Source organism: Diplotaxodon limnothrissa, linkage group LG8 (assembly GCF_057381915.1).
Source record: "Diplotaxodon limnothrissa isolate DT_005_m linkage group LG8, D_limnothrissa_male_GT1.1, whole genome shotgun sequence".
NCBI lineage: Eukaryota > Metazoa > Chordata > Actinopteri > Cichliformes > Cichlidae > Diplotaxodon > Diplotaxodon limnothrissa.
The window spans coordinates 27,986,817-28,000,935 of NC_140603.1; the positions used below are offsets into that span (position 1 = coordinate 27,986,817).

Below are 14,119 nucleotides of genomic sequence, written 5' to 3' on the forward strand. Positions count from 1 at the left end.
GTTGTGTACAGTGCTGTCGGCTGCCCCCCTCCAAAAAAATGGCCCCTGACAAGACAGCCTAATTTCTGTTTTTCAGTACTGAAGAAATGTAAACTTTCACACATTATACTAAATTGCAAAATGCTCATCTGTGTCTCCAATAAAACGTTGGCACTACATACAACACGACGCAACACAGTAACTTAACTTAGTAATAAAATGAAGAATAAGTGTAAATAATAAACAAAACAAAAAAAACACTGGACAGTTTGGACACACATTTTAAAAAAAAAACCAAAAAAAAACCCCCAAAAATAATTTAAATTAAACTGAAAGTGAACCCTTTCATATGAGCAAAACTCGCTCTGAAAGCTGGCTGAAACTGAAAATAAAACTTCAGAACAAACATATACGATAGAAAATGGCACACGAAGTGATTAGTTTTTATTGGGCTCTTCTTTTAACAACACTCTGGGAACCTTTGGAGGATATCAATTACCTCAGTAGGGGAAAACCAACGGGTTTTCTAATCTATGCTCGCTATCTCATGATTTCAGCCGCTCTGCTCGTCCCGTGTCATATTTTCTTTGGTTCAGAACAAGCTTAATATTTTCACTGGTGCGCTTGGGTCAGTTCAGCACCTGGATCCTTTTTCCTGCTGAGCTATTGTCGTTGTAAAAATGCAGAATGTGTTTTGGTATTTTTTGCTAAAATAAGCAAAGCTTTAATTTATAGTAGATGCATCTTTTTGTAAAGTAAGATGTAGTTTGCAAACACTTGGAATAAACTCTTGTGAATCTTCCATCTTTTTCTGGGATGTTCAACCTTGTTAGTTGTGAACTGATCTAGTGCGTGTTTTCTTTAGTATTACATTTTTTTTTCAGTGTTGTTTTTCTAATTTAAAAACACACACACACACACACACACACACACACACACACACACACACACACACACACACACACACACAAAAAACTTTAATGTGTGTTGCTGACATTATTTTAATGGTCTAATTGTTTGTTTGTTTGTTGGTTTTTAAAAACCAACAAACAAACAAAAAGACCCCCACAGAGCTCATAATTGCCCTTTAAAAAAAAAGAAAAAAAAAAAAGTTTTTGTTATTTTTGAACTAAATACAGTATGTAAATCTAAGTCATCAAGAATTTCGGTTGAATTTCACCCAGAGTAATCCGACTACACGGCTCTTCTTGATGTTAAAACATGCAGCTTGAAACCTTGAATTGAACTTTTTATATTGTAAACTCAATTAAAATACGAGACCCATTTGAGATTTTATGCCATTTTACCCAGCATCGCAACTTTTCTGCTTATGTGGGGTTTTCTTTGTTTACTTTTTAAAAATCATGTGAAATTCCCAGCTGTTCTCACACGCTGTCTTATTTGTTGAACCTGAAGGTGGTACAGTACAAGCAGCAGTCCAGGCTAGAGGAGAAGCGGAAGAAGGCGTTGGACCTTCAGCTGGACTTCATTGTTGGCCAGACGGAGAAATACTCGGACCTCCTGAGCAAGTCCTTGGCACCCATCAGGCCTGCTGAGACCGTCGTGTCTCCACAGAAATCCCTGCCTAATCCTGTCGAGGAGGATGGTGAGAAGTTTTCCCTTTAAAGAAAACCTTCTTCTTATCGTTAGTGCTCACTGCCACCATGTCGCAGACAGCTTTCAGAGCTGATTCACTGGTTCAGACTGGGACGTTGTCATAGCTACACACCAGTGAGCGAATCTTCTCAAGCGTTCAGAGGTAAACTGTTTCATAGGAACAAAAGGCGTTCTTCACCGTCAAGGTCGCTACATCTTTGTAAGATTAAACCGCATTTTCTGCGAGCCCTCTCTGGCTGATGCACCTCGGCTTGGTTTAACATGATGAGAAGTCAAACATTTGTCACAGCAGTTACACATTTTTATTTTTTTTGGGGGGGTGGACCACATCCAGAGCGCTGTACCTAATGCTCTTTGGCAACCGTCAGACTTGAGACCCATCAAACCTGTCAGACTTGTCTGCCGCCAGTATTACCGTTGGCAGCTTATTCCTGAAGCACTGAGGTGAGCAGCTTAATCTGAAGCTGTGTTTCAGTCAGAGGAGGAACAGACGTAGCAGTGGTTCTGATCCCACCTTCATTTCATTACCAAATACGGGTTTGTTGGTGCTAAAGTGCGAACACAGTCTGCTTAGCTGTGAAGAAGCTCACAGCACTGAGACCAAAACTTAAATTTTCCTTCTGCCTGTAGCTGAAGCCTTGCAGTAGCTCCAGCTGTGGCTTTTGTGTGTTAAAATCAAAATAGGAGACACAAACCAATAAGTCTTTAGTTAAGAAAGAGGAAAAAAAAGATAGATAGGTAGGTAGGTAGGAATAGAGCAACAACAAAACCCCCCCACCAGACACAACAAACTGCTGCTCTTAATCAAGACATGGATTTACATCAGCCTATTCTAGAAACTAAAATAACATGTTATATTTCAAACAGTGTGTGCTTATCATACTTTTGCTGTTTCTTTTATCTGTGACAGATAATCTGAAAGATATCTAATGTATATAAAATGCTGTCAATCATTTTTATGTTTAAAAAAAAAAAAGTTCAAATGGCTGCATATTATTTTATTTTATTTTATTTTTTAAAACCATTTGACACATTTATGCCTCTGTTCAAATTTAGTCTAAATCAAACTTCTGTTTTTTGGATTTATAATACTGAAAGTATTTTCTGCAGACTTGTATTTAGATTAGTTAAACATCTGTTGTGATGTTTTGCATGACTAACAGGCTGAGAGTAGCAATATTTACTGCTGCAGAAGCTTCAAAGCAGAGGAAACTGTATAAGTGGGTATGATACACAAATAAAGCCACTGAAAACAAGTATTCCAGTATGAAATATATTTGCTTGAGGGTTTAAAAAAAAAAAAAAAAAAAAAGTAAAATCCTTGTTTCAGTTTGCAAAATGCTTGGACTGCGTGGTTCCCATTCATCAACTATCCTCACAGACCATCTGTAAAATGCAAATAATCCATAAAAACTTCTTTTAAAAAGTATATTTAAGCGTATATGAGAGGAAATTCAGTCTTTTTCAGTGTGTATGTTTGAGATGGTGTTTTTTTTTCTTCTCTTTTTGACTTTGCAGTTTGTCTAACTGTGTTCTTCAGAATAAAGTCTTTTTCCAATACCAAACCCTTTGTTTTCATGCAGACAGAGACTTTGAACCTCCCTGTGAAGAGGAGGATGATGAAGAGACCATAGAGGTGGAGGAGCAGCAGGAGGGCAATGATGCTGAGAGCCACCGGAGGGAGATTGAACTGCTGAAGGAAGAGGGCATGCTGCCACTGGACCAGCTGCTCAGCAGCCTCAATCTGCCTCAGGTAGGTCCACAAACCAGAGGGCAGTGATTGTTTTCTGAAAAGAACAAAAGTACTGCAACCATCCAGAAACAGACCAACTTCACAGATGTCCTCAATTTAACTTGGTTATCTAAATTTGTGGTTTAAATATTTATATCTGAAAAGTTGAACAGCCTACAACTTGAGCTACTTTGTATTAGAGATGGACCGATCCGATATTACGTATCGGTATTGGTCCGATACTGACCTAAATTACTGGATCGGATATCGGAGAGAAATAAAACATGTGATCCAATCCGAAGTATCACAAAATCACCTCACAAAATGCGCTACTTGGCATAACCCAGCTCAGTGCATCGTATCAGTATGTGTCACGTGATAGAGCGGCTGTTGTCTGCGAGACCTGTCGGTGGTCTGGTGGAGCATGTGGAGCCTCGCTACATGCTTCCAAACCGCGGCATTTCATCTCAGAGAAAACTATCCCAGAGAAGTAAAGCAAGTGTGTAAGTGCATCTCTGAATGTTTGCATAGTATTTCCACGTTAAGCTTAACAACTGATATATTGAGCCATAGCTGGACTGACCATCGGAGTTCCATATTGAGGCGAAAAGGAAGCAATTTGTCCATTACTTCAGCTACAATGGGGGAAAAAAAAAAAGGGCACAAAGCTGGAGTTATTCTGTCTTTGCTGCACAGCTGCCTCTTCTCTCATTCTCTCCCCCTCCCTCCCCTGTTGCTACTTCAATCATGAAACTGATCAATGATCAGCTGGTTGGCTTTTCTGTCGCAAGTCCCGTCTCTCTTGTTTGTTTATCGCCCACCGTTTGGATATGTGGTGAGAGGGAAACATAAAAATTAATCCAGGAGATGTTCTTACTGAATCATCAGCTGAACAGTGATGGACAAACAGGATTACCTTTTATGTGAATGAGTTGAAGGGAAGTTATGAACTGTTTCTGAGAGACAAATAACACCAGGATCCTTTTCTACGTAGCTGACAGCTGGTAACTTTGCAGGGGCGGATCTAGCAAAGTTTTGCTAGGGGGCCAGGTAGGGCATTAACAGGGAAAGGGTGGGCACAAAAATACTTTTGTTTGTTATTTCATTTAAAATGACTAACTTTTAATAAATAATTATCTGAATCTTACAACCAAAGTGGTCATCTGATTAAATGTATAGAAATCCATTATTGTATATAGTAACTGTTAAGTCTAATATACAGTGGGGCAAAAAAGTATTTAGTCAGCCACCGATTGTGCAAGTTCCCCCACTTAAAATGATGACAGAGGTCAGTAATTTGCACCAGAGGTACACTTCAACTGTGAGAGACAGAATGTGAAAAAAAAATCCATGAATCCACATGGTAGGATTTGTAAAGAATTTATTCGTAAATTAGGGTGGAAAATAAGTATTTGGTCACCTCAAACAAGGAAAATCTCTGGCTCTCACAGACCTGTAACGTCTTCTGTAAGAAGCTTTTCTGTCCCCCACTCGTTACCTGTATGAATGGCACCTGTTCGAACTCATCATCTGTATCATCTGTATCTGTATAACTCCAAACTCCGCCATGGCCAAGACCAAAGAGCTTTCGAAGGACACCAGGAAAAGTATTGTAGACCTGCACCAGACTGGGAAGAGTGAATCTACAATAGACAAGCAGCTTGGTGTGAAAAAATCAACTGTGGGAGCAATCATCAGAAAATGGAAGACATACAAGACCACTGATAATCTCCCTCGATCTGGGGCTCCACGCAAGATCTCATCCCGTGGGGTCAAAATGATCATGAGAACGGTGAGCAAAGATCCCAGAACCACACGGGGGGACCCGGTGAATGACCTGCAGAGAGCTGGGACCAAAGTAACAAAGGTCACCATCAGTAACACACTACAACGGCAGGGAATCAAATCCCGCAGTGCCAGACGTGTTCCGCTGCTGAAGCCAGTGCATGTCCAGGCCCGTCTGAAGTTTGCCAGAGAGCACATGGATGATACAGCAGAGGATTGGGAGAATATCATGTGGTCAGATGAAACCAAAGTAGAACTTTTTGGTATAAACTCAACTCGTCGTGTTTGGAGGAAGAAGAATACTGAGTTGCATCCCAAGAACACCATACCTACTGTGAAGCATGGGGGTGGAAACATCATGCTATGGGGCTGTTTTTCTGCCAAGGGGACAGGACGACTGATCCGTGTTAAGGACAGAATGAATGGGGCCATGTATCGTGAGATTTTGAGCCAAAACCTCCTTCCATCAGTGAGAACTTTGAAGATGAAACGAGGCTGGGTCTTCCAACATGACAATGATCCAAAACACACCACCCGGGCAACAAAGGAGTGGCTCCGTAAGAAGCATTTGAAAGTCCTGGAGTGGCCTAGCCAGTCTCCAGACCTCAACCCCATAGAAAATCTGTGGCGGGAGTTGAAAGTCCGTGTTGCTCGGCGACAGCCCCAAAACATCACTGCTCTCGAGAAGATCTGCATGGAGGAATGGGCCAAAATACCAGCTACTGTGTGTGCAAACCTGGTAAAGACCTATAGTAAACGTTTGACCTCTGTTATTGCCAACAAAGGTTATGTTACAAAGTATTGAGTTGTATTTTTGTTATTGACCAAATACTTATTTTCCACCCTAATTTACGAATAAATTCTTTACAAATCCTACCATGTGGATTCATGGATTTTTTTTTTTTTTCACATTCTGTCTCTCACAGTTGAAGTGTACCTCTGGTGCAAATTACTGACCTCTGTCATCATTTTAGGTGGGGGAACTTGCACAATCGGTGGCTGACTAAATACTTTTTTGCCCCACTGTACACCCTAGTAAGCTATAGTACTTTTTCCTTTGGGAAGGTACCATCTGTGCAGTCTGCAATTCTGTTGAAGAAAGATGTTCAATCTATTTAATTATTGTAGAAAAATAATTGATTTCTGTGCATTTGTTTTTACACGTGCATTAAATTAAAGTTGATTAAGCATTGTGAGGTGGGGGGTGGTTCCCTAATATTTTTGCTGGGAGTTGGCAACCCTATTTGTTAGGTTGTTTAATATTTCTGCTAAGTGCTCTTTAAGATACCAGAATAGGGATGATGGTGGAGGTTTAAGTTTATTAGATTGATCAGTTTTGCTGAACTATAAATTATTTTGGGTGCAGTGTATTTTTTGCATACAAGTATAACAGAATAGCTTTAGTGTTTTGTTTTTTAAAACTTGAGTATGAACTTATACAAAATGTAGCAAGATATTTATAAAAAAAACTGTCTTATTGATTACAAAATACGCTATATCGGATTCATATCGGTATCGGCAGATATCCAAATGTATGATATCGGACATAAAGTGGTATCGTGCCATCTCTACTTTGTATATGTTTTGTTCACATTTGAGTAAAAATGAGCTATTAATAGTTCCAGTTTTTAATCTGTTAGTGGATATACAGACAACTACTAAACAACTAGACTGATTTGAAAAAGACAAACGTTTTAAGAAGTTTCCATGGTTTCCAAGCAAACTTGTGAGTAGCTAATGATGGACCGAGAATAATGATCTACTATGATGATCTTCTCTTTATGTAAAAATGACACTGAATCTTAAACATACTGTAAGTTAATTTGATTCAGTGTTGGTACAAATTCAGGCAGTTTGGAAACTTTTCCTCCACAAACAGCTGAAATTATGGACCATGTAAAAAGTGAGCTGAGTCAAAGTATAGCACCTGAGTTTCTGCTGTTGTTTAAAGACCTGCCACTTTTATTTTGAGCTGCATCCCATTGTTGGATCTAAAGAGTCATTAAATTAAAAAAAAAAAAGGTAACAGTTGAGATTCAGTGTTTCTCACGTGGGTGATTAATGCAGGTGGACAGCCTTCTCTGTTTTATTTTGAAAGTTCCTGTCCCGTTTTTCCGGACATCCTTAAACTCCACTTTCTTGGACTACAGCTGCCAGCAATAGTCTTCCTCCTGCTCCGCTGAGTACCCGCAGTAGGTGGAGAGGAGGTTCAAGGACTACGGTTACCTGCTGCAGTCTGAGACTTTGGACTTGGAATATTTGTAGGAGAGCAGCTGATCATATTGCTCTCTTACGTGTCACAAACTGCTTGGCCAGTTCAGTATTTTCAGAAAGGAAACGTGAATTAAATGATTGAATTCATTTAAGAAAGATTCGAAACAGTTGGTAAACACTGACATTATCACCCACATAAACAAGCTGGTGAGCTGTAGCTGTGCATTTGATTTAACAGTAATGTGTTGTATAATTATTCATCTTCATTTTCACTTCAAATTAATTCCAGATGCTGTCATCTCACTGAGGACTTATTGAGCTTTATTATTTGTTTTTATAACTCATACAAGTCTAATTATGGGATGATTATACCTGAGTAAACACGCTGACACCTCTGTTAAAACGAGGTTAGCTGATAATGTGCAAAAGCTGAAGAAAAGCACATGTTTTTAATACTGACCACAGATTTCATGTATCACTGAATCACGGTGTTACGCAGGACCAGGGCTCGGACGAAGAATGCTCTGATGAAACGTCTTCATCAGAGGCGGGGGAGGAAGAAGACGGGGAATTCACTGCCAACGAAGAGGATGGTGAGATTGCTCCCAATATAACCTCCATAAAAACAGAATGAGACCTTTTACTGGATTTTTTTTTTTCTGCTCATTTTTTGTTTATCCAAGTTCATTTTTAATTGTCAAGAATTTGTTTTTCTTCTTCTGTGTTCACAGCTGAGGATGAGGAGGACACGATAGCAGCTCAGGAGAAGGTGGAAGGAAATGTAGATCATGCAGAGGAACTCGATGATTTAGCCAAAGAGGGTGAGGGCTTTATTTTCTACTGGAAGTGGTGCTAATTCATTGCATTGACCTGAGGTTTTATGAAGTGTTTGAAGAGCTTTCTGTCTCTTTAAAGAGGAAAGCAAGCTTGATGACACCTCTGCATTGCTGCTCTCTTTCTGCCTTTTTTAAAATTCTGTACATATGAATGAAATTTCATTCATTACTAGCTGCTCCCTGGTCTAAAATAAGAGGCTGCAGACCGGATCCTTGACGTGTCTCTACTTCCCTTCCAGGCGATATGAGCATGGAGGAGTTGCTGGAGAAGTACAAAGGAGCGTATGCCTCAGACTTTGAGGTCCCGTCTGCTTCTGGCTCTAAAGCGAGCTCTGATTCGGAGGTGTCTGGGGATGAGGAGGTGGAGACTGAAGAAGATGAGAGTGATGTGGAAAGTAACACTTCTTCCTCAGGTATTAAACTGCTCATAAAGACCCAAAATAAACTGTTTATCTCCCTCCACTCTGAGCAGAAGCTTTCAGAAAATGTTTTCCTTCTTACGTCTGTTTCAAGTTTGTTTTGCTGCTTTAATTTATTATTAATTCATTAATCATTTCAAATGTTCTCCTCTCAGATTCACCAGGCGACAGTGCTGAAGATGAGGAGAGCGAGAAGGATGAGGAAGAGAGTGAGGAGGAAGACGAAGAGGAGTGTGGAGATGAAGGGATGGAGGTTTTGCTGAAGGAGGGAGACAGCAGCCCGTCTTCCTCTGGCTCGCGGCCAAAGAAGGAGATCAGTCACATTGCTGCTACTGCAGAGAGCCTGCAGCCCAAAGGCTACACTTTAGCTACCACAAAGGTCAGTCTTTAAATATTAAAAATGTATATTTCAGTCATTTTATCAGATGGAGGAAAAGTGTAGATTAAACTCTTCTGCAGATCTGAGTCACAGTTGTTTCAACTTTCTCTACAACTTAAGGTCAAGACCCCCATTCCATTTCTGCTTCATGGCACATTACGAGAGTATCAGCACATCGGTCTCGACTGGTTGGTCACCATGTATGAGAAAAAGCTAAACGGCATTTTGGCTGATGAGATGGGCCTCGGCAAGACGATCCAGACTATTGCTCTGCTGGCTCACCTCGCCTGTGAGAAAGGTAACAGACTGCGGCTTCTTATATGTACAGAGTTACAAAACTTTGGTTGTTGGAGTGTTATTTGTGATTAATACACTGTCCTGTTTCATTTGGTGTTATTAGGTAACTGGGGCCCTCACCTCATCATCGTCCCCACCAGCGTAATGTTAAACTGGGAGATGGAGCTGAAGCGCTGGTGTCCAGGGTTTAAAATCCTTACGTATTTTGGCAGTCAAAAGGAGAGAAAGTTAAAGAGACAGGTACTCAGTTTGCTGGTTCTGCAGGCGGCTCATTTTCCTTTGTTAGATGAGTGTGATGTGCTGCTTTGTCTGCTCTCATTTACTTTTAGTCTCTCCCTCCTGGCTTTACTGCTGTCATCTGTGATATACTGCAGATTGTTCTTGTCAGTCTTTAACTCCCCGTGTTACTTATCTGCTGAGTCGTCTTGTTTATCAATTGTTTGTTCTTAGTTTGCCTGCTGCTTGACTTACTCTTAATAATTTTGTTTCTCCTTACATACTGCTGTCTTAATTTTGACTGTGGCTTATTTACAGTGATGTAGATTAGTGTGTATCCCAGGAAAAACAGAGGCACTGATCCAGCTTTTATTTATTTATATATATATATATATATTTTTTTTAACTCAAAAGTACAGTTTTTAAATTTAATGTTGCTGAAACAAAAGTAATTTAAAAAAAAAAAAAAAAAATCTCAGGGCTCTCAAAATTTCAAAATCCCTGGTAGCTCTTCGGGCTGGGACTCTTCAGTTTTTGGTAGCCCAAAATAAATGTAAGTAGCCTGAATAAAAAAGAGAGCAATTTTTTGATTGATGTTTTGTTTCCTGTTTTGTTTCCTTTACAATATTATACATTAAAGTATAATATTGTAAAGGAAACAAAACATTAATCAAAAAATTGTTGAAAAACAAATTACAACATTGTATAAAAATTACAATCATCAACTCAAATACTTGGTTCTAATTGAACAGAAATTTCTATGAACTTGTAAGAACTGTGTAGGACATGAATCAGTCTGTGTCAGATCCTGAATTTGAAATTTCCACTGAAGTCACGGGTAAGAGACAAGTGGAACCAAGATTGAGGCCATTTGCTTTTTGACGTTTGCAAAGACTGCTAAATTTTGCCAGTGGTAGTTCACTCTTTGCAACATAGTACGTTGTTCTAAACAGATTTTTTTAGGTTTATTTTTAGTATGTTATTTGCAATTGGTGTTTGTTCTGGGAAAGATATTGCAGACTGAGCAATAATGCATTTCTCATGGGTTCTAATGGGGGCCTTTCTTAAAATGACTGGTCCCAGTAACAAAGGCGCTTGTCGACTCAGAAATCGAGAGAAAACCAACAACACACCCGGCAGAACATGTGCGCATTCGCTGACAAAATAAAAGACGCGCACCAGATAAGAAGTTGCAACGCGCGTTTGCGTCCATATAAAAAGCACTGTTTTTGTCCGCTAGAGTGGGATTTTCACGGCACATTCCGCACCACATCTCTGTACCACATCTCTGTGCGTTCATCATTTGTTTGAAGCCAGCTCACCTCCTGCAACCACTTTTCAGAGAATACGTGCTTCTTTTGTGGTTCGGACTCCTGACATTTGTTTGGAGGTGGAGGAACACCAAAGTAATTGCTTAAAGGAGCTTCTTCGACATCTTTAAGAGTTCTAAACAGATGTCTGTCCTCCTCCAGAAAATCTTATGTATGCAAACACGCGTTGCAACTTCATATCTTGTGCGCGTTTTTTTTTTTTTTTTGTTGTTGTTGTTTTTGTGACAGCGAATGCGCACCTGCGGACCACTTATGTGCATCCCCGGTTATATAGCTCGTCATATTAAAGCCACAGAAATTCTTTTGTCCATGAAACCATAAAGCTGCACTTTCTTTTTGCCTTATAGTTTGATTTGTCATAACTTTTCCGTTTTGTGGTAAACTTTTCTTTGGCTGTCACTTCTTCACCCTGACCTGTCTTATTTGGCTCAGCAGAACTAAAATATATATCCTGCTGCTTTTACTTACACACACACACACACACACACACACACACACACATACACACACACAACGGTCAGCGATTCTCTGCGCGATCAACCTCTCATATGTTTAAGCTTGCTGCGGGAGATTTCACTTGTCATGTTTGCATAGTAAGCTAACGATTGATAATACCATGTCAGAGGAATTGGTGCGCAAATTATCATCACTCACCAATCAGTGCTGTCGCTCTCTATGCACAGTTCGCGCGATTGCAAAGTGAAAGCAAAAAACAAGCGCAATTTCAAACGCGATTTCAATATGTCACATATTGACAGTGGCTCACCGAAGCCAATGACATAATTACCCAGCTACATTTCTGAAAGAATGCAAAAGCATTGACATATATTTTTCCTTCCTACAATGTCGCTAGCCCCGGGATGTCAGGCAGGCGATTTTGCAAGCCCTGTATCTGATTGAGGAATCACTCATCTTTGGAAAAGAGAGTTTATTACAGAGAAATGGCTCTTTCCAAAATAAAAGCTATACTATACGCTTCTTCTGGGCTATATTCTCAGCAGCATATTGTAGCGGGTCAGGGCTGTTCCGGGTTCTGTTTGCACAGTTATGTTTTGTTTATGTTGCCATAGTAACGGGTGACGCCCTCTCGCTACGACGGTGTGTCCTTCCGGGGTCAGAGGGCTCCCTGTGTGTTGTTGTTGTTGCTGTGCGGTTGCCGCGATGAGCAGTTAGCTAGCGGCAGTGTTCTTCTGCAGATGTCAATAAACGGCTGTGCTCCCTGGCTAGCTCACGGGAAGCAAGACCAAACGACACCTCCGTCTCCTCCTTGTCTGAGCTCGCCACATTGGTGTCAGAAGTGGGATGATGGTGGCACCCCATGTTCTGACCCGAGTGACTTTTTCCCCCGCCGGTCGTGACCGGCCGGTGCGCCAAAAGAAGGCACCTGGACATTTGCAGGACTTTGTGTGGGGTAATGGGGTCGTCGGGGACGACTGACCCCTTAGGTGGGGGCTATGTATTGGGTCAGGGCTGTTCGGGGTTCTGTTTGTACAGTTATGTTTTGTTTATGTTGCCATAGTGACGGATGACGCCCTCTCGCTGCGACGGTGTGTCCTTCCGGGGTCAGAGGGCGCCCTGTGTGTTGTTGTTGTTGCTGTGCGGTTGCCGCGATGAGCAGTTAGCTAGCGGCAGTGTTCTTCTGCAGATGTCAAACGGCTGTGCTCCCTGGCTAGCTCACGGGAAGCAAGACCAAACGACACCTCCGTCTCCTCCTTGTCTGAGCTCGCCACAATATTAAACATATCAGGTCCCCATAAGGAGAATCATGTGCTAACGGCTGTCTAAATGACTCGGGTAAAGTTTGTAGCATGCATGCTTGTTTTTTTTTTGTCTGCTTCCACTTGTCTTTGCACTAGGATGATGTCAGCGTAAATGTGCAGTCATATTCGTTGTGTTCCCACTAGTGCTGTCAGCGTTAATCTCGTTGAAATGTCGTTAACGCCACAACACGGCAAATCTCCGTTAACGAGCTACCCTTGATCGCCCCGTGCATGGGGCTAGACGGCCAACACGTTAACGAGCTAACTGCGCTAACACACTAGTCCCCACCCATGTAATTGAGGATTGCGTGGCACATCCAACATACTGTTTTACTTTAGGCCATGACGCGCTTACCTTCAGGGTCATACCTCACATGAAAACCAAAATAATTCCAAACGCCAGATCTGAATGAGGGTGGGGGAGGTTCAATTTGCCATGTTGCAAGGAGAGCTTAACTTCTGTCTCGCTAGCTTGCCCTGCGCTCTTCCTTCTGACGATGCTGTCTGTGTTGAACGCTCAGTGGATCTGCGCTCGACAGTGCAGCCTAGGCGGAGTAGTCGAACGCAGATTCACTGAGCGCTCAACACAGACAGCATCGTCAGAAGGAAAGTTGATAAAATAAATTACAAATTTTGTATTGTTCGATTCATATGCGTACCGAACCGAAAGCACTGTATCGAACGGTTCAATATCGATACGAGTATCGTTGCACCCCCCCCCCCCCCCAAAAAAAAAAAAAAAAAAAAAAAAATATATATATATATATATATATATATAAAATATTTTTTTTTTTTTAAGTTTGGATATCTGGGGTTTGGGGTTTCTGCTGATACGAGCACTGATCTGATACCAGTCTTAAATTAATAAGCTGGGTTTCTCTTTGTGAGAAAGAGATTCGGCAATCGCTCTTTTATGTGAAGGACAACATTATGCTTGCCTCAGTCAGGTTTCAGAGCAGCCAAAACATGAAAAACAACCTAGCACAGGGGTAGGCAACTCCAAACCTCGAGTGCTGGTGTCCTGCAGGTTTTAGATTTCACCCTGTGTCAACAGACCTGAATCAAATGATTAGTTCATTACCAGGCCTCTGGAGAACTTCAAGATATGTTGGGGAGGTCATTTAGCCATTTGAATAGGCTGTGTTGGATCAAGGACACATCTAAAACCTGCAGGACACCAGCACTCGACGCCTGGAGTTGCCTACCCCTGACCTAGCACAATAAAGTAAATCTCTAAATCAACCAAAATCTAACTAGAATCCAATAAGGAGTTTAATGAGGAAATCCAACAGAAGATTCAGGGATTCCTAACTTTAAAAACCAAAATGTAATAAATTAAAATGTCAAATAATCTAAATTTACTGGAGTGGTTTTAATTAGTAAAATAATTGATAGGTTTGTAGCTTGAACCCATCCGCTGGAACGTTGAAGGCAATATAATTACACTGCAAAGCAAGACACAAGTAGGCAAGCTTCTTCATGTTTCTCGTGCACGGGAGAGAACCGGACAGGCACCGTTCCTTCGCTTGACCCCAGTTGCTCTCGTCCGTTCTC

General features: G+C 41.0%; 1 protein-coding gene across 2 annotated transcripts in view; it reads left to right on the forward strand.

Annotated features, from left to right (window-relative positions):
* The window catches only part of srcap (Snf2-related CREBBP activator protein), a 40,200-nt gene that overhangs the window by 8,245 nt on the left and 17,836 nt on the right, over positions 1 to 14,119 (forward strand). For both annotated transcript variants that reach the window (XM_085361607.1, XM_085361608.1), the window contains 8 exons: positions 1,396 to 1,585; positions 3,180 to 3,349; positions 7,827 to 7,920; positions 8,059 to 8,148; positions 8,403 to 8,576; positions 8,738 to 8,961; positions 9,082 to 9,259; positions 9,362 to 9,498. In XM_085361607.1, the coding sequence (XP_085217733.1) occupies positions 1,396 to 1,585; positions 3,180 to 3,349; positions 7,827 to 7,920; positions 8,059 to 8,148; positions 8,403 to 8,576; positions 8,738 to 8,961; positions 9,082 to 9,259; positions 9,362 to 9,498 (1,257 nt within the window). The remainder of the gene's footprint in view (positions 1 to 1,395; positions 1,586 to 3,179; positions 3,350 to 7,826; positions 7,921 to 8,058; positions 8,149 to 8,402; positions 8,577 to 8,737; positions 8,962 to 9,081; positions 9,260 to 9,361; positions 9,499 to 14,119) is intronic.